Below are 18,362 nucleotides of genomic sequence, written 5' to 3' on the forward strand. Positions count from 1 at the left end.
GGCAGGAGGAAGGGAGTTTCAAAATCGGTGCTTTATACCAAATATAAACAAGCTTGTGTAGGAGCACCGAAGCCTAGAAAAAGAGTTGCTCCAGGACTCAAAGCAGACACAGTCATCTAGAAACTACAGATTTAAAAAGGAAATTACAAACCACCACATCAACAGGAAAATGCCTACTTTGCTATTTTCTGCATGATTTATTTGATCACTGGAAACGTTACTTTCACAAACTAATGATCTACAGTAGTGGCTGCTTTAGGCACTGGATTTGAAGAAGCACTCTGATTTTTAAAGCAAATACTTTTTATTCTATACTGATACTTACCCTATTCTTTATTACTTTTTCAATGCTAAAAGGCTTAATCACCTTTGCAACTTTTAGTTTTACATACTACATCATCCTTATAGTCTAATAATCTTCTCTTGATAAAAAGAGAAGCCATCCTGGCTTCAAATTTCTGTGCACTTTGCGTTTAATAAATGCACTCTAGATTTTAGATGCAGCACGTTTATAACGTGGATGTGCACCTCCACAATTCACTGAGCTATAAAAAGCAATGTAATTACTATTCAAATACTTGCACGGGTTGCAAAGGCCAAACATTCTTGAACTTTTATCCCTTTCTTCATTTGTCATTTTTACACAGTGATTAAAAAGGCGATGGTACACCTTAATAACCCTCAAGTTACTAAAATCTGACCTTTAGGGCATAAAATCTTCAGGGCAAGAACCAGACAAGAGTGTCTGAGACCTGCCAGGATAATAAGTAGTGATGATTTCTTACCTCTTCCCTCAACTGATATTGGTCCAACACTGTTGGACAACTCAGAAGCAGACTTTTTAAAGTACAGAAATCATGATTTCCATGTGATATACATATTTTTTAAAAACTTTAAGCTTTTCCACCTTATTTTTTATATGTCTGGTTAAAGAGGAACCAACTAGGTTTTTGTTGTTTCCTACCAAGAGCTTTGAAGGTTTGTTTTTTCCTCTGGCTCTTTACAGAGTGAGACCAGACTCAAGCCCCCAGTTTTGCAGGACGGGCTCATGGGCACTTCACCTGCTATTACAGAATCAAGGTGAAAATTTTAACCTGTACAAAAGCTGGTTACTATTTTTCCCTTCGCCTGTCATTCCCATTCGGGTGAGTGGAATATCATTTTCTTTATGCTGTAACACCAAACTGGTTTTATAAATTAGCTAAATTAAATTAGGACCATAATCTCTCTTAACACTGGGCAAAATGCACATTGATTCTAAGAATTATTTTACATGGAACCAGGTTAGATATTTTTAAGGACTTGTGTAACCTACTTATATCAGGGAGAATCTTGTCATTGATTGCAGTAGATGTCATTGATTACACTGATTACCATGGGCCAAAGTTTGCAAAAGCTACAGTTTTCTTTAATGTGCAAAAACTGGTGCTTCTTGAGCAAATATTGTGAGGAATAGGCAGAAATGGTTTAGGTTATAAAAAAGACCTGAGGACCTAATACTGAACTTTACATAACGAATGAGAGGTTGCCTGATCAAGCTTTGTAATTGTATTGCTTCGTAGTGGCACAGTCACTCCCATGTAGAAGCCATTTTGTGAGAATAACTCTTCTCAGGCCATGAATCCCATCCGTAACAGGCTTGTAGAAACAACAACCTTCCGGGGGAAGCATAACAGCAACGAGCCATAAGCATGGGAGAGGTTAACAGTGAGCTTCTATAACACTGAGTTTTTGTTTTTTAGAGTTATGACTATTAAAATGGCAGAAGGTTTGATCTTATTCTTTACTTGCCAGTATGCTCAAGAATTGAGCAGAATGGTTAAAAGTAATGAGTCTCTGCAATTATCTTAATTAGAAAAGACAAAAGGGCTCTGAGTTTTGCATTGCCAGCAACAGTGAAAATGCTTTTACTAGCGAAATAAAAATAGCAAAAGCTTTTCTTTCAGCTGAACAATCAGAATACCTTCTCAGCTAAATATGTCACTCAAGATTAGAGGGAAACCACTTTTTCTTTTTCTTTTTTTAACAAAGTTAACAAATATAAAAAATCTAGTCATAAACAACCTTCAAAGTACAATTAGAAACCAGCAGGACAATCTATATTTGTATAGGTAGACGGGGCAAAAAACTAGACACTTGTATTACTGCCATGATAGAGACTACGAACGGCCGCGGTGATGAGGAGCAGGAAGTACGTGTCGTTAGCCGGTCCCATCCAAGTGCAGTCCAGACTGAACTCTACTCTCTTCAGGGATTAAGACCTGTCTCCTTGACACTCCTTGCACAAGATAGATAGATCATCATCCTTTCTGAACAGAGGCAGGTTTTCTATGGCAATACTAGTTAAGTGCATAACATGCTGCACTAATATAGTGCAAAAATTTGCCTTACATGTAGCAAAAAAGATGCAGGCAACAGTTTGAGTTAGAGAAAGTAGAAACGTATTGTAACATTTACAATGGGTATTATTTTTCCAGACAGGAACCTCTAGAAAATACTGAATCTGAGAATGCCTCCCTTCTCGATGTATAGCTGAGGCATTGATACTTTGGAGTGATAACAGGACAGAATTTTGCAAGTGAGTCATTGCCCTCTGAAATGCAGGTTAACATGAGTTATCAATTGCCAAACTGTTGAACTTGCTTAGTGGGTTAACCTCAGTTAAAAGTTAATATTTTTCTAAGCACTAAAATGCTCTTTAACATGTATATAATCTGACAGAGTAATACACATGGTTCATCTGAGTATATATCTTATGCTTGAATATAAAGAGTCATAGACAGCTTGGTACAAACTCTTCATGCTGTACTGGTTATACTTAGTTAACGTTGCAGGGGCTTTCAAATCTATGGCAGCTACAGCATCCTGGAGACAGAAGTGGTGCTTATAGTTTTGTAAGACTGAGGAAAGATTGCAAATATCTCCAACTGCAGGGTCTATTAAAGTGGTTCTGCCAGAATTCTCAGTGTCGATGGTCTAAAGTAAAGCAAAAATACCTTGAATATCCATAGGCATTATGAAATCCATCCTTCTTTATCTATGGTGCAGTTACAAAAAAAAAGAAAAAAAAAGTCAAATCACTTAATCCACTCCAAAGCAAATTCTTGTGGCTTTGGATAACCTTCTGATTTTGATCCAATAGTTTAGATTCCATTTGTCATCATGAGAAGTTATATTTTACATATCTGCATCTCCATCATAAGCCAAGGTTAATGGTTTCAGTCGGTTGTTCTGTCTTCTCTGGGGCTTCTTTGGCTTTTTGCTGAAACAGTAAGATATTTTGTAAATAGAATGATAGACAAATAGCATAAAAGGTGTGGGTTTCATTCTTAAGTTAAAAAACAAACAAACAAAAAAACCTCCAAAAAACTACTGTTTAAACTAATGCATTTGATTGTCGGTTGGGTTCAAGCTATTTGCCTAAACACTTCACTTTCTGATCTATAATTCTCTCTTTAACAACCCAAAGCAACACCAATTCAAGCTCAACTGTTGAGAAACAGGCTGTTTTGGTACTGGTGTGGCTTGACGAAATCCTTGTCAGGAGATGGCTAATCCTGCCAGATCACTCATTGAAGAAACAAACAACAACAACAACAAACACAAGCAAAAAAGCAGAACCTACAGTGGAATATGGTGTATTAAAATCACTAAGAGTTTATTTTTTTATTTATGTAACTTAGGTCTTAACCTCTCTTGATACATCAAGAGTCTGCCCGTGAACGTTCCATCTTGGGTAGTATCTTTTCCATTAGCCTGTCGCATTCTACTTGCCAAAATGACGAAGGTTAATTTTAGACAGTGTGATCAAATGAATTAAAAACAGTTTTGGGTTTTGTTAACAAATGAAAAAACTAACAAATGAAAGTAAAAACTCTGTTTGCATTTTTTTTTAACTTTTAGATAGAATAAATGCTCTTTTGTAGTACTTGTCTCCTTTTAGTGTATAATATTAACATTTCTTTAATCAGGCCTATGCATTCTCACCCTCCTTCAAACAGTTTCTCTCAGAGGTATCACTTAGGTTGTCAACTGTTCCCTGAACAGCTGCTTCACCTTGCAGTCTAAAGAACTTATAGTGTTGTTAGGGTGATAGGGTGATTCTTTCCCGTATAAAAAAGATGTAATTCCTTACTGAGACAGAACTGAGATTGTTGAGACAGTCTACCAAAAAGAAAAAAAAAGAAGAAAAATCTTCTTTGTCACAAATGCTTACTAATGCAGTATAGCCTGATGATTAAGGATCTGTGTTCAGGATAGGTATGATCTGCCCTGTCATTTGGATCAGAAATTCCAAATTGGACCCAAAATCTTGAGTAAAAACATAATCAAAAGTGATGTGTTCTTGGAAAAATATTATTGCTTTCTAAAGCAAGATGATTTTCAACAAAACAACATTTCATCTCTGAAAAACATGAGAAAGCTTTGAGCCTTTTCTTCTTTGTGTACCTCTGTATCCCTTCAAATAACAAATCCATCTTGCCTAGCCACTAAATCTTTCCCTTCCTCTCCACATGGTGATGCAGCTGCAATGAAATTAGCATGGGATGCAGTCATTAACAGACATAAACTGAGCAAAAATAATCCATACACTAAGAGAGGCCGTATCTGTAAGAGGTTTGCAGCCACTACCCTGAGCTTTGGTGACAGGATGTGGAAATTTTAACACTGCAGTTCCTAGGAGGGCTGCCTGCAGTTTCTAGTGCTGCGTATGTAAATGCTTGCATTACAGTCTGCGTGTGACTGCTTGTTTGTAAATAATTAAAGAACTCACCAGGCTAGATAGATCATAGAAACAATAAAGATGAGTAAAACAAATGCACCAGCAGCTACACCATAAACCCAGGTCTTCAGCCTCCCATCTAAAAGGAATGAATGTTAGTCAGTAGTGCTTGAGTTAGTCTTGTTGAAATATTAGTTCTAAAATAGTATAGAAATACTTTTAAAATCCCAAATAAATATCTTCATCAGCACGATTACAGCTTAATGGGAGTAGATACTAGTAAAGAAGTGAAGTAATGTGCGTTTTACACACTCTCCAGTTTTCCTGACAAGCCCTGCCAAGAAAGAAGCTGCTCTTCCTTGGGTTTTATTTTCTCTGCGCACGTGTCCGGCTCTCCAGCCAAAGTCCCCGTAATCCCAAGGGAGCAGAGAGGCAGCACGGCTGGAACGCAGCTCCCCACCAAATGCAGCCAGTGTTTCAGTTTCAGCTTCGGGAATTCAACCTGCCTATTCTTTTCATGGTTGCTGCAATTTACTTCTGTTTTTAGATAACTTTTTTCTTCATTTTTTCCTGTTTGTTTTTTTTAATTATTTATTATTATTATTATTATTAATTTTTGGCACAATGTCCCTGTAGTCTGAGGTATATATTCCACTCTCCTATTTGCCTTGATCCTAGATGTGTTTCCTAATCCCAGGAAAAAAAGGCAGAACAGCTGATGTGACTTTCTGCAGGGTATGGTTCTGAACCCCTAAATCACCATTTCATAACCTGAGGCCAATGCACATTATTTGATTCATGCTCTAAACTGATAATGAAAATATTCTTTTTCAATAGGTTAGATAGCCGTTTTACACTTGGTTGTCGATGAAAATTTATTTTAAAAAATGAATATTTCTTTTAAAAGGGACAAAACTGCTATTTCATTAAGTCATTTTCTAGTGTCTTACAATATGCCACGTGTTATTTTCAATCTAATGCTAAGAATGTTTGCACTTCTGACCAGATATTTGCTGCTTCCCAATAGCTCTGTAGAAACAAGGCGGCATTATCAATGCAGCTGATGCTTCCGCAACGTGATAATAATGTAGATTAGTTGGGCTGATTTTGTTCATATTCACCACAGCCTTCTCTAACACTGCACAGTAAAGTTTAGGCTTTCTGTCCTTCAACAAGCCAAAGACTTACAGTCACATGGACAACTTGGGCAATTAATATAAAATTATTTTAGCTTCCTTACATCAACTCACCTAATGAAACAAAACTATTAGCACTGAAATCACTGATCCATTTAAAGATGGATAGAAGCAGCCAATTTGACCTAACAAATGTCTGAATGAGGGCAATTCAGACTTCATTACTGCTAACCAAGTTATTGTCTTTCCTCCGACTTATTTACACAGGGAAAAGTTATGGGACTTTTTTGTTTGTTTGTGGGTTTTTTGTGTGTGATTTGTTTTGTTTTTCTTTTTTAATTTATTTTTAAAGTTTATTTATTTTTTAAAGTGTTCTCTCCCTGAAAGAAGGACTGACATTATTTTGTGTCTGGATCAGTTTTATGTCGAAGTAGAGAACTATGTTAACACATACCAACCATCTTCAGGCACCTAACTGATGTACTCTGAATTCCCTCTGCATAACTTAGTTTTCAAAATATACAGGGAAATAGACCTTTCGAGTGCATCTGTTCTGGGTATTATTTTAGCAAGGACACGTGGAGGACACCTGGTTTAAACACCTTCCTTTTCAGAAATGTAGTATTATTTAAGCTGGTGAAAGAATTATTGTAAGCCAGATTTAGAATCTCTGAGGAATGGAATAACCATGGTAGGGTAAAGAAGAATTTTTTCAATGGTTACTCAGTCCTGGAATGGAAATAATCAGCCCTTAATCTCATGTCTTACCTCTATGTCCTACCACTCCTACACAAAGGTGCTTCCTCAGCTCTAGAGGACTTGGTCAGTCAGCCCAAGTCAGTAACTCAGAGCATGCCTATGTTGAATACCATCATTATGGTTAGCTCTTGTCTAAGATAAATTAGTTTAAATATGGGTATGGCAGAAGAGCATTAGTGTATCTACATCAATTGTTTCCTTGCAATTTATAACTTGCTTGCAAATTTTAAGGATCCCTCACAGTGCTATCTTTTTATTCTTTTGGAGTATATCCATACATCATAATGGATGTATTATTGATTGAGACAGCATAATCTAGTGTCCTGGCTTGCACCTTTGCAGTCAACTCCTTTCCAGAGTCACATTTCAAACAGCTTCTGTGAATTTTAATAAGAACCAGTGAATAAAAGGAAATATTCTGTCATAAAAGATTTCATTAAATATACTGATGGAGTAGCAGAGAAGAATAGGTGTTTACTTATGCCTCTTCATTTGTTTTAATCAGGGCAGGCCACTGTCTTCTTAAGTGAACGCTAAAGGATTTTGTTTTTCTTCCTCAGCATCAAAAAAATGCAAATGCCAGCCCCTGCAGCAATGCTTAGCACTAAGAAGCGCTTATCGTACAACTTCACCTGGCCCAAAAGGCTGCAGAAACCAGGTCCTTCCTCGTCCTGACTGGTTATTGGAAGGCTGCGTGGGGTTCACAGCTCGACTGGTTTTCACATCTCCCTTTTTGTCCTCCATGGTGGGGATCACCACCACTGGGATGAGCGTGCACTGGTCGAGCGTGCCATTGGAGGACATGACTTCCGTGTATCCATCTTCGCAACTGCACGTCCTAGTCTGTAGGGAACAAGTGTTTGACACTGTGTAGCAGCAAAGCAGTTTTCCATGAGCTATGAATAATAAAATGGATGACTGGAAGAGAAGATTCTTTTGATGAGTGCTAGGCTGGAGACTACAGCTCTTCATATATTTTTATGCAATATCTGACTGAATCAACAGTGATGTTTCAACATCTAATGGAAAGGCAGAAAATGGTTTGAGGTTGATTTTAACAAAAATGATTTCAACAGCTAGTAAAATTTCTGGGAATACTCTTGTGGCAGATGTGTGGGAAGAACTCCTGGGGGTGTTTGCTGCTCCAGCACAGTAGCACATACCTCGCTACAGTAAGCGTGGGCTTGACTGCACGGTGGGTTACATGACCTGTCAGCGTCTGGTTGGCGCATCTCTAAACAGCCCCCTGTAGGACAGAAAATTATATTTTGACATGGTAATACCTCACCACTGATGAAATACTCATGTCATTACTTACTAAAGTAGGTCACAGATTACCATTTTATGGCTGTTATGAACTTAGGAGAGCTACTTTTATTCCAAGGTGAGTGGAAAGGGGTCTCAGGTATCTTCTCATAGGTGGAGTAAGGATACTGTATGTATATTCAGGTGCAATTTAGTGAGCTAGTATTTGACAAGTAAACCTTCTGTTTTTCTACTTTTTCCTTCTGTGGTTTGTTCAAGAAACAGCTTAAATGTGGTGTTTGAGGGAACAGATTTTTATTTTCTAGGACCCTCCTTATTACTCATATTAAAACTGTGGCTACAAAGAAAAGGATATTTTTGTCCTAGATTTTTGCCTGATAAACTGAAGACATACTAACCATTCGGTTCATGAACTGGTGCTTGTTTTCTGCTACTGCTGCACTTTTATTCATTTTTGTTCATTTTTTTTCCTTTTATGAAGCTACACTTCATGCTAGTATAAGGATGGTTTTCCATCGAGAAAAGAAGCAAAGAAGCTCTCTCAGTAAAACACATGCTGAATGCTATTATACTAGAACAGTCATTCTCAGGCATCTTCTTTTTTTACACAATTCTTGTTCTCATTGCTACAGCGTTATGTACAATGCAGAGTTATTGTTATGGACCAATGCACACAATCAGGCTTTCACTATCATTTCAGCCAGAATAGTAAATAAATTTAGTGTGAAGGTACCTGGGTTTCCTTCTTACGGAAGAGGAATATGCATCACCTAGTCTAAAATGTATACTGCTACAGGCCAGCTTGTCTTACATTCGTCAGATTAATTGCATTCTTATGCCGGTGTGATATGATGGTGAAACCCCAAGAGCTGGCATTGGTCACCACCGTAGCAGATGCAGTTAGATGTAGTTATTATTTTAGCTGTTATGCTAAATCGAAGGGTTAACAGGATGGCTGATGAAGGACAAAGAAAACCCTGCTGGTTGCCGTAAGTTTTCCCCACCCCCGACAAAATAAAAGTGTGCATTCTGGCATACAAATCACATGCCTGTGAGCATCTATGTAATAAAATATCAGGCATCCAGGGAGCTGCAGAAGGAAAGAGCTGCTTCATCGCCCATGGGAAACAACACCTTCAAGCAAAAAACAACTATTCAGCACAATAATATTATGCCAAAAAAAAGGCCTTAAAATACAACAGCACTTGTAATAAAACCTTGATCATATCTGAATAAAAATATACTACTTTCCAGCTGCCAGACCTGCAGTATTAAGGAGGCAAAGAAATATGATAATCTAAATATGGTTTGATTCTAGGCCAAAATATGTAATTTCTACTTAAGTCCATCATGTGCTTGTATCTATTCAGAATGAGCTCTTAAATATTGACATTTATAAGCAAGACTTTCAAAACACCTCAGTACTGTGCTTGTAATCTGGTTCACTTTTGTATACTTGATGCAGAGAAGTTTCAACAGAATTATATTTAAGTACTTTGTTTGAAAACAATCAAGAATATGTCAAAAATTTAATTTCATATTGGATGGAGTCTGGCACATCTACAATTCAATACAGAAAGATACTAAAGTTCTCAAATCATCTATCTACAAATTAGTAACCATGTCTTACGCTTTTTGTGATAAAAGCATTTATTTAAATGAGTAAGTCCTCAGAGTAAGTAATTTACCATTGATTTGTTACCACCTTGCTTTCTGATAGCTTGTTTCTGTTTTGCAATACTCATCTTTTGCAGCCTGATCAATACTAATGCAAAGGACAATGCATCAGATATTTCTTTGATATGCTAAATATACTATATTTGCTGCTTTTCCTTATTTAAATCTGTCAGTTTCTATTACTCTGATATGATATTTCTTTGGTAAATAAGCATACTTTTGTTGCCCAATGCTTCGTTTACCTCCATGTCTTATAAAGGTCAGATTATCATTTATATTAAATCCATTTGGAAGAGAAAACAAATCTTAAAGTCAGAAGATAATTATGGATCTCTAACACAGCTAAAATAATGGAGCTTATTATATAAGAGAAGCAATTCTACATATCCATGTAGATATGTAGCATGGCTTCATGAAAAATCTGTCAACAACACAAAATTATGCAATTCTCTTCCCTGGAATTTTTTCACCTGGCTGTATTCAGTTATACCACAATAACTATTCTTTTTTAATATATGACTCACAGTGACTTATGAACAAATTTTACTTTTTAACATCTCAAAGTCATAATCTCCAAAATGCTATTTATTTTGAAGGCCTATAGAACCTTTAACAGATCACATAATGTATCATTCTCAATGAAGATTCTTATTTATATTTTTAGTTACCACACAATCATCTTAGCTAGGCAGAAGATAATCAAATTGCATAGACACTGCCTGTTGCATTCAGTATGATAGATTTTAATATTTTTTACAGTACAAGGTGACACTTACTTACAAAAGAAACTTTGGCCTGACAGATATTATTTTAAAAACTTTGTAAAAAGAATACTATCTCAATAGACAGTAGTCTATTTAGTTGTCGCAATAGAGAGTAGTTCTGAATGCAGACATTAATAAGTACCATACAAGCAGTCCATAAATTAGAGTCCCATTCCTGCCACTGACCAGTGATTGCATTGAGGAAGCTGCACTAAAATTAACTACATCCAAAAACTGAAAATGTTAGACTACTCAGGTATTTTGGTATAGGTTTATCCCATTGATTTAAATTAAAGCATCTATAGTAATATATTTGTTAAAATTTGATATTTTGTACTTTCTTCGAAGAAGATGATATATGCATGATATCATCAGCCATGACATCTCTCTGGCTCCTTGAATGCAGTGAAAAGTACACAGAAAACATATACACTTGAATAAATAAAATGCTCTGGTTATTGTAGGGCTTGAAATCTGAAAACCTAAATCCCGAAGAGTATAAATGACTATAGAAAAATACCAAATGGACAACATTGCAAGTCTGATATAGAATATAATATTTTATGTTTACTTTAACATTACATAATTCTACCTAATTCTGAAAAGCCTTTGTTTGGTATGCAGTAACGTGATAATTCAGGACAACTCCACATTAAATAAACATTAAGAGAAGTGTTCCTGGTGTCCATGTAAGGTTTTTGCATCTTTTCACTTGAAAAAAAGCTGTTGTAAAAAAGATGTTTTTCATTTGTTTTCTAAGTTTCTGTGTGTATATAAAAAAGGAGTTAGGTACCTGTGACATTTAAGCCATCTGACCTTTGGCACCACACCGTTCGAGAAGACCCCTTCCACGCGCTCGCCATCCACTTGTACTCGTAACACTGGCCATCTGGAGAGAGAGAGAACATGGATTTGGTGACAAGACTTTAGGCTTCCACTGTCCACTCACCAGTAGCAGCAATAATTCAACTATTACATTACTATTACATTATATTACATTATTCTACAGTTAAGAAAAGTGAACCACCATTTATGGCCAAATGGGCCCGATCCTTCATCCAGAAGCTGAAGAAGGTGTACTGCACACATGCAGGCCCTGGAAGGTCTCCTGCACTTTCTGGTCATACAGAAGAGATTATATATCTGTCAGACACTAATTATCTTGTTCTGAACACACTGCACATGGGGTACACCCAGGGCAGTTAACAGGAAAAAGTAGATGTTTCCAATAGCCTTTTAATGGCCATGCCCCATCTGCTGTGCAAGAGTGAATCAGGAGTTAGGTTTCTTCAGTCACTGATCGAGGCTATAATGAAGTGGCCTGGTGATTCAAGCACTTGACCCGGATTCACAGTTCTGTTCTGCTGTATGCCCTCACCCTCTGGGATAAATTACACAATCTATCTATCTGACCCATCCTTCCCTCATTTGTAAATATAAACTTCTTTTTTTCCCATTTGTCTGGCACAACTGGAATAGACAAAAAATGTGTGGACCCAAAATGTCTTTTTCAACTGATGCTCTCTTCAGTAGTAATCATGGTCAAGACATCTCAATGCTGTTGTCATGTGATTAATAACAGTTCAAATGTGGTTATGCATCAAGATTTGAAAGATTTTTTTTAATCATAAGTTCTAGTGAGAAAAGGCAAATATTTTTTCCCAAATCATAAAATGGAATTTCATTATTAAAGTAAGATAACAATTCCCAAAGAATTGCAACTGAAGCCCTAAAATACAACGGTTAAGATTTTATAACATTTTCAAAAATTTTTTTGCTTCATAATTCTGTTTCAAAAAAAGTCTGTTTCAAAAAAGAAAGTGTATTCCTGTGTCCTTGAAACTCTTTTCAGAATTACAGACTCACAGAATGGTTAAGGTTGGAAGGGACCTCTAGAGATCATCTAGTCCAAGCCACCCTGCTTTTCTCTCCAATTTCTGATATTCTGAACAGGAAGAAAACAATACCTCTGTTGTTCTGCATTTTATTACATCACTCTCACATAAGGTGTTCTTTGGTGCTTACCATTGCACGGTCGTGTTTCCAAAGCCTGCTCTGGACAGAGGTGTTGATTCTCTAAATCTTGAATGATGACTGCCCGAGATCGCACTTGTATCCCTCCAAAGCCAAGGTCCTCACCATTAACACACGTTAACTGGCACAGGCTCCATTCTGACCATTCTCTCAAATAACAGTCCCCTGTCAAGCAATAATTTTATAATAAAATATCAGATCACTGTATATGAAGTGTTTTCAGTATGACAGTGTCTTAGAAAAAAATGGTTCCAATCCTGTTTCTTAATTTTCATTCTTTAGTTCCTTTTACTTCTCTTTTTAAACAGAAGAAGACATTTTCTATAACTATTTGAATGTATGTGCAGCAGAAAATATTTTAAAAAGATGTCCAAGAAGCCTGTTTATTCTAAAGTTGTGTAGCTTTCCTATGTAAATACTCTCATTTTGAAATTTTGAGCCACACTGCACTTTACATTTTTTTTTCTGTAAATTGTAGGGTATTATATGCCTTAGTTTAACTTTATGTATGATCTTGATGATTCTTCTTTGACCTTAGGAAAACGTAAAAGAAAAGACTAGCTTTAAAAAGAAAATTAATTGTTGCTTTTCCTCACGAAGATGTCATAAAACAGAGAGAATACTTTCAAATCTACTAAAAGAATATTTTGAAAAGAAGTTGCTGTTTTAACATTGTTTTTAAAAAAGGGAAATAGAAAGGCATTTAAAATATCTACTCTGGTTACTGTGTCAGAACAATAGGAATCTGTAGAATGTTATAGTGTAAAAATAAAAAAAATTATACTAATGACATTAATTAGTATGATTGACTAAAGAACATTTAAAGATCTGAGGCACAACATAAAGAGACCATTTTGCTAAAATGGCTGTATAAAATGGGGCTAGACTGTACACAGACTCATAAATAAACCTCTTAGTTCTCATTATTTCAGTGAAAGAACTATTAAAAATTCATGCTACCTTGCATTATACAGATGACAGATATAATCAGTACTGTGTTGACCAGATGCCTGATTAATGAAGGAATTCTATTTGCCAACATTAGGAAAGCATGTGAAGAGATGAATAATTGAAGAACTGATGTATACATAATGGGAAAGCAAGTAGTGATTTTGGGAAACATTAGCTGGAGTGTATCATTAGCACATCCCCATAGGGCAGTTATCCTTGCTGGCTAAATGTGGGATTGTTCAAGTACAGGTTGCTGCTCAGCAAAATGCTAAAATCAAGCCATAAGAAGCTAGATTTTAAAAATCTAACTTACAAGAAAACATAATTATGAGTTTTTTTAGTCTTCTAATTTTCATTTAATAAGTAGAAATATGTCAAGAGTATGCAATGGAAGTGCTGAAGTGCCACAGCTGAACTTCTGAACAAAAACGAGTGATAAAAGCCTCTCTGTTTTCAATTATTTTCTATTTGCTGAGGCACGGTTACCTTTAATCCAATCTGAAATGAATTGGAAAAATATTTCTGAGAAGGAAGGCAGTTCAAAAAGAATAAAACACAGTGTTGCTATGGAATGATAGCTGCATTATTTAAGAACTAAAGGAGTAAATCACTGCTTCTGAAAATACATTGGCAATGCCTCTGCTGAGCAGCAGTAATAGACAACAAATTCTACAAAGGAGTGTTTAAATGAACTGGAGGGGGTTTACTGAAAATTAAGCAGCTGTTACTAGCTCATAATCTTTCTTAGTACTGGGATCATGGGACTGATTGTCTACACCATCTCCTTTGGATTTGGTCTACAGGAATGATGATGGCACATGTCATGCCTGGTGAGTTAAGGAGCTAGAAACACAAAAATGTTCTCAAAAATCAAGATACCAGTTGAGTTTGGAATAGCCCCTTCCAACAAACAACAACGCTCCCTAGCTTGGTTCCCTTAGCCTCCTGTAAAAGGCATCAAACTCTTAAGTGCCTGTTAATGTTACTAATAAAGCTCTTATGAGGTCCAAACGTAAAATAAATATTTAGCAAGCACCCTTTCTTGTAGAATTAAATACAAGTTTTATTTTGAAATATTTTGAGGGAAAAAAAATCCTTCATAGATATAATCTGTAGCTGAAACTTCATTATAGTTTTTTGCAAAATGATTTACCACCATGAAGCTCCTACTGGAAAATAACTGTGTTGGTCATTTGATGGAATAGCCCAAGAAAGCATGTGAGAAAGATTTCATTGCCTGTGGCTTGCTTTAGGCACTGGTAATGGTAATGATACCCAAATCATGTTGAAATGCAACAATATTTATTTGATTAGCTTTGTTACCTGGACAAGGGAGGGTGCACGTTTCCTCAAGTATCATCTTCTTATTACCATCTATAATAGGCTCTACTTCACCACAGAATTCCTCATCTACTACTTTGCCGACATCTTCAACAGATCCATCAAAAACCACACAGGAGATGTTCCTCACTCGTGTCCCCTCTCCACACTGAGCATCCTGGGGAAGGAGGAGATACATGGATGCTGGACAGAAGAAAATGACCGTCTCTCCTGACTACCTCTTCAGTGATTTCTTAGGCATTGAATAATGAAATGGACTTTTACACTCTGTGTTAGTGGTTTGAAAAGCTAAATCTGAGTTAGCTGTTGTGTTTCCTGTTATTGTTCGCTTAACTACTTATTCATTGCAACAGAAAGGAAAATAATGATTTTACTCTCTACTACTGAGATTCAAACAAAATTTTGCTGGCTGCTACTACTGTTTCTTAAAGTAAGGAACTAGGCTTATCCTCTGAATTGCAACTCTTCTTGTTGAGGCTGCTTTGTTCAGTACAAGGATGCCAACCTATTCCACAGAGATTCCTTCACCATTTATTAGCACAGATACTGCTAAGTTACCAAAGCAAATTCGTTGATATCTCTAGGAAACTGTTATATCTACTGACCAATATGAATTCTGAAAGCAAACATTTATTCAGTTTTTGCCTGACAGATAGGGAATAAAATTAACTACACTATTGTGCAGCAGGTATCTGAGTCTATCATGGATATGCCTAGATACACGAACACAGTAACTTCGAAGTCCCCTATGGCTTTTACCTCTACTTTGCATTCAGACCACTGGCCATATTGCCAGCGGTAACAAGGTTTTACTGGACAGGGCTTGAACTGCTCCATCTGAGAAGGACAAGGCCTCCCATCCCCCTGAAATGGCTGATTTATGGTTCTTCTTCTGATCATTTTTCCTGTAAATGAGAGACAGTAATATAAGTAAAAATAAAGTGGATAGGTTGATTTATTCCTCAGGATGGTTCTATTTTGATGAAATCATTTGTGTTTGAATAATATAATTTCACACTGACAAACTAGATTGAAAAGCGGATCTGTTGGCTTGTCTGTTACATGGATTTTACATTTTCTGAATCAGGAACATCACACTATATCATTTGTTTGTACTGTACGAAGTGCAGGAGAATGTCTGACTTGGATTTTAGATTGCTCCCATAACAGAAAACATAAATAGTAATTTCCTAGTTCAGAAGCCTGGGGCAAAATACTCCTTCTGAATGAAACAGTCCTGCTGAGCTGATATATTTGTGACCTCTATGGAGATTCTGACTGGAGTTTGATGCTAAAAGAGGACAATATGTTTTGTCTTTCCCTGAGTTAACACTAAATCATGTGTCACATGATTCCTCCAGCAACAACAGGGGAAGCTTGCAACAGCCCCTCTCTGTCTGTCCTTCTTGATAAAGGCAAGGGATAGAGGATATCTTATTCAGGCCCAAATAAAATCAAAATACAATAGGTTTTTCCAACATTATTCTTCTTTTCAAACTCATCACTCTTAGCTTCAGAGTTGCTTTAGTTGAGATGTCACAGGATCTCAACTAGTCAAAGAAAAGATTATTTTGAAAAGTACTGGAAAGAGAACCTCTAAGTTTATTAGGTTGCTAGCATTTATCATAAAATAACAATTAAATCTACTAGCTCTCTCAATTGCCTGTTTATTAGAAAAAGGGCAACTTATATATGAGCTTACTAACATTCATTAAAATCACTGAAAATTTGAAAGTTACTTCAAATTATTATTTAAAGTATATTTTTCACATTTGCAAGTAAATTCTATCACTTTGAAAGCACTGTCATTTCTGATAGCAAGGTTTGGAAAAAGCACAGGAATAAAGATTCTTATTCATAAAAATATCTGCTCAACAGTTCTTGTTATGTATCTGAACAGAAGCTGGTATAATCAAAATGTGGCAACATATTCAAAGTATTCATTAGTTCCACTCTCATCCACATTTTCCCTTGGTAAGAAGGATCTCTCTAAGGATTATTGTGAATATCCTTAAAGTAGAAGTCAGGTTTTGAAAAGTAATGTAAAGAACTAAAACGTAATTAGGGTGTTAGATGTTGCAGTACTAAATTATTAACTGCTATCAGACAATAAAAAAATCCATAGCTCTTGCTGATGGGATCATGAAATGGCCAGAGTTTTCAGTCATTTTTGCCTAGTTTGCATTTAATGCCCTCTCCAAGGAACACCAACAGATGTTTAAAACCCACAAAAGGCAGGTTTTATCAGAATAAAGACCAATGCAATTAATGTATTAAGTAGAGAAAACTTAAAGAAATTAAACAAAGAAATATTAAGTTTATAAAATTTACAAAATATTGTTTTTAAGTTTGAGTTGTTAACTCGTCCCTCTCTGCCCACTCTTTCTGTCCAAGGCTACCTTGTGCTTCCAGATGTGGCTTGGGACTACACCAGCAGGATTCCAGCAAGCTCTGTCCCCTACCACCACAGAGAGACTTTTCTTCCTGCCTGCCTTACCCTGGATGTCTTCCCATTGCTGGTGGATTTTTTTGCTAAGTTCTCTATCTCTGTCTCACTACTTCTCTTAGCTCATCCTGCAGTCTGGCTGCTTTTCTCCCTGTGAATGCTCAGCATTTTCCCAGAGAAGGGACAATTCTGTCCTAGTGCATTCTTGCCCAGCTATATCGCTGCCTTTTTAAATTATAAAATATAATCAGAGAACAAAATACAGTGGGCATCAACACTTTATTTATATTTATGTTTCAAGTACTTCCATGAAGGGTACATCATTTTATTATAAGCCCAATAGCTGACTGGGGATTCCATACACTGCTAACCATCAAATAGCTATACTGACATATCCCAGATAGAGTTACAGAACAAATAGGGTTCACACAAGGGTTTCTACCTTTATCCTTCAGAAGTCTGTATATCTTAATCGCTTCCTACGATGGTCACTGCAAATCCTTACTCTGAGAAATCAATATGCTCTTTCAGTACAAATAAGTAGCAAGAGTTGCTCCACAGCTAGAGTGCGCCTTTGATATAGATTTAATTTTAAATTATTGGATTAAAAGCATATTTTGGAAAAATCAAATTAATGCAATTGCAGTGAAAGAAAGCTCCCCCTCCACATCACCTTTCACTTTTGAGGACTACAGTTGTGGGATTAACTATGCACTTCTAAGGCTTAGTTGTTCTAATCTCACTATTAATTAAACTTAAGAGGGAAATGCTCTCCTATGAGAAATAAATATGTGTTTGTTTTGGTCTCAATATATCCATTTATCATATCTCATGCTTGAGATTTGAGTCAGAGCCAATTCTGGGCCAAGTTCTCATCCGCTTAAGTGAGTGTAGTCTCCCTGAGACATATTATTGCCACGAGTAAGGACGATTTATATTCCCATAATACTCCCTAACCAACCATATTTTCCTAGTTCAGCAAAACCATATATTATTGCTTTTCCCTGAAAGAAAGCTCAGACTTTTAATTACGCCAGGAACATACACTGACCTGTGAGGCCACATGTCTGCGAGCACTCAGACCAAGGGGACCAGTCAGAGAGCTGGCAGTTCACAGGGCATTCCACCACGCACGAAGTGTTCATCTGCCACGTCTTCTCCAACGCCAGCTGAAAGAAAACGGCAGTGCTCAGCACATCCCCACCGCGCTGGGTCACCGGTGCAGCCTGTGCATGAAGAATCTGAGAGGACTGAAGATTTAAGTG

At 36.6% G+C, this 18,362-nt stretch overlaps 1 protein-coding gene across 1 annotated transcript in view; it reads right to left on the minus strand.

The window, feature by feature from the left end:
* Positions 1–2,416: 2,416 nt before the first annotated feature.
* THSD7A (thrombospondin type 1 domain containing 7A) overlaps positions 2,417–18,362 on the minus strand; it is a 169,434-nt gene continuing 153,488 nt past the window's right edge. The window contains exons 20-28 of the mRNA XM_088533515.1: positions 18,149–18,266; positions 15,411–15,556; positions 14,634–14,808; positions 12,351–12,524; positions 11,119–11,214; positions 7,782–7,864; positions 7,251–7,461; positions 4,775–4,862; positions 2,417–3,262 (exon numbers count right to left, since the gene is read on the minus strand). Coding sequence (XP_088389641.1) covers positions 3,178–3,262; positions 4,775–4,862; positions 7,251–7,461; positions 7,782–7,864; positions 11,119–11,214; positions 12,351–12,524; positions 14,634–14,808; positions 15,411–15,556; positions 18,149–18,266 — 1,176 coding nt within the window. The 3' untranslated portion in view covers positions 2,417–3,177. The remainder of the gene's footprint in view (positions 3,263–4,774; positions 4,863–7,250; positions 7,462–7,781; positions 7,865–11,118; positions 11,215–12,350; positions 12,525–14,633; positions 14,809–15,410; positions 15,557–18,148; positions 18,267–18,362) is intronic.

The sequence above is a fragment of the Tinamus guttatus genome, unplaced genomic scaffold, assembly GCF_059628265.1.
Source record: "Tinamus guttatus ecotype Peru unplaced genomic scaffold, ASM5962826v1 Tinamus_guttatus_pri_ptg000503l, whole genome shotgun sequence".
Taxonomy (NCBI): Eukaryota; Metazoa; Chordata; class Aves; order Tinamiformes; family Tinamidae; genus Tinamus; species Tinamus guttatus.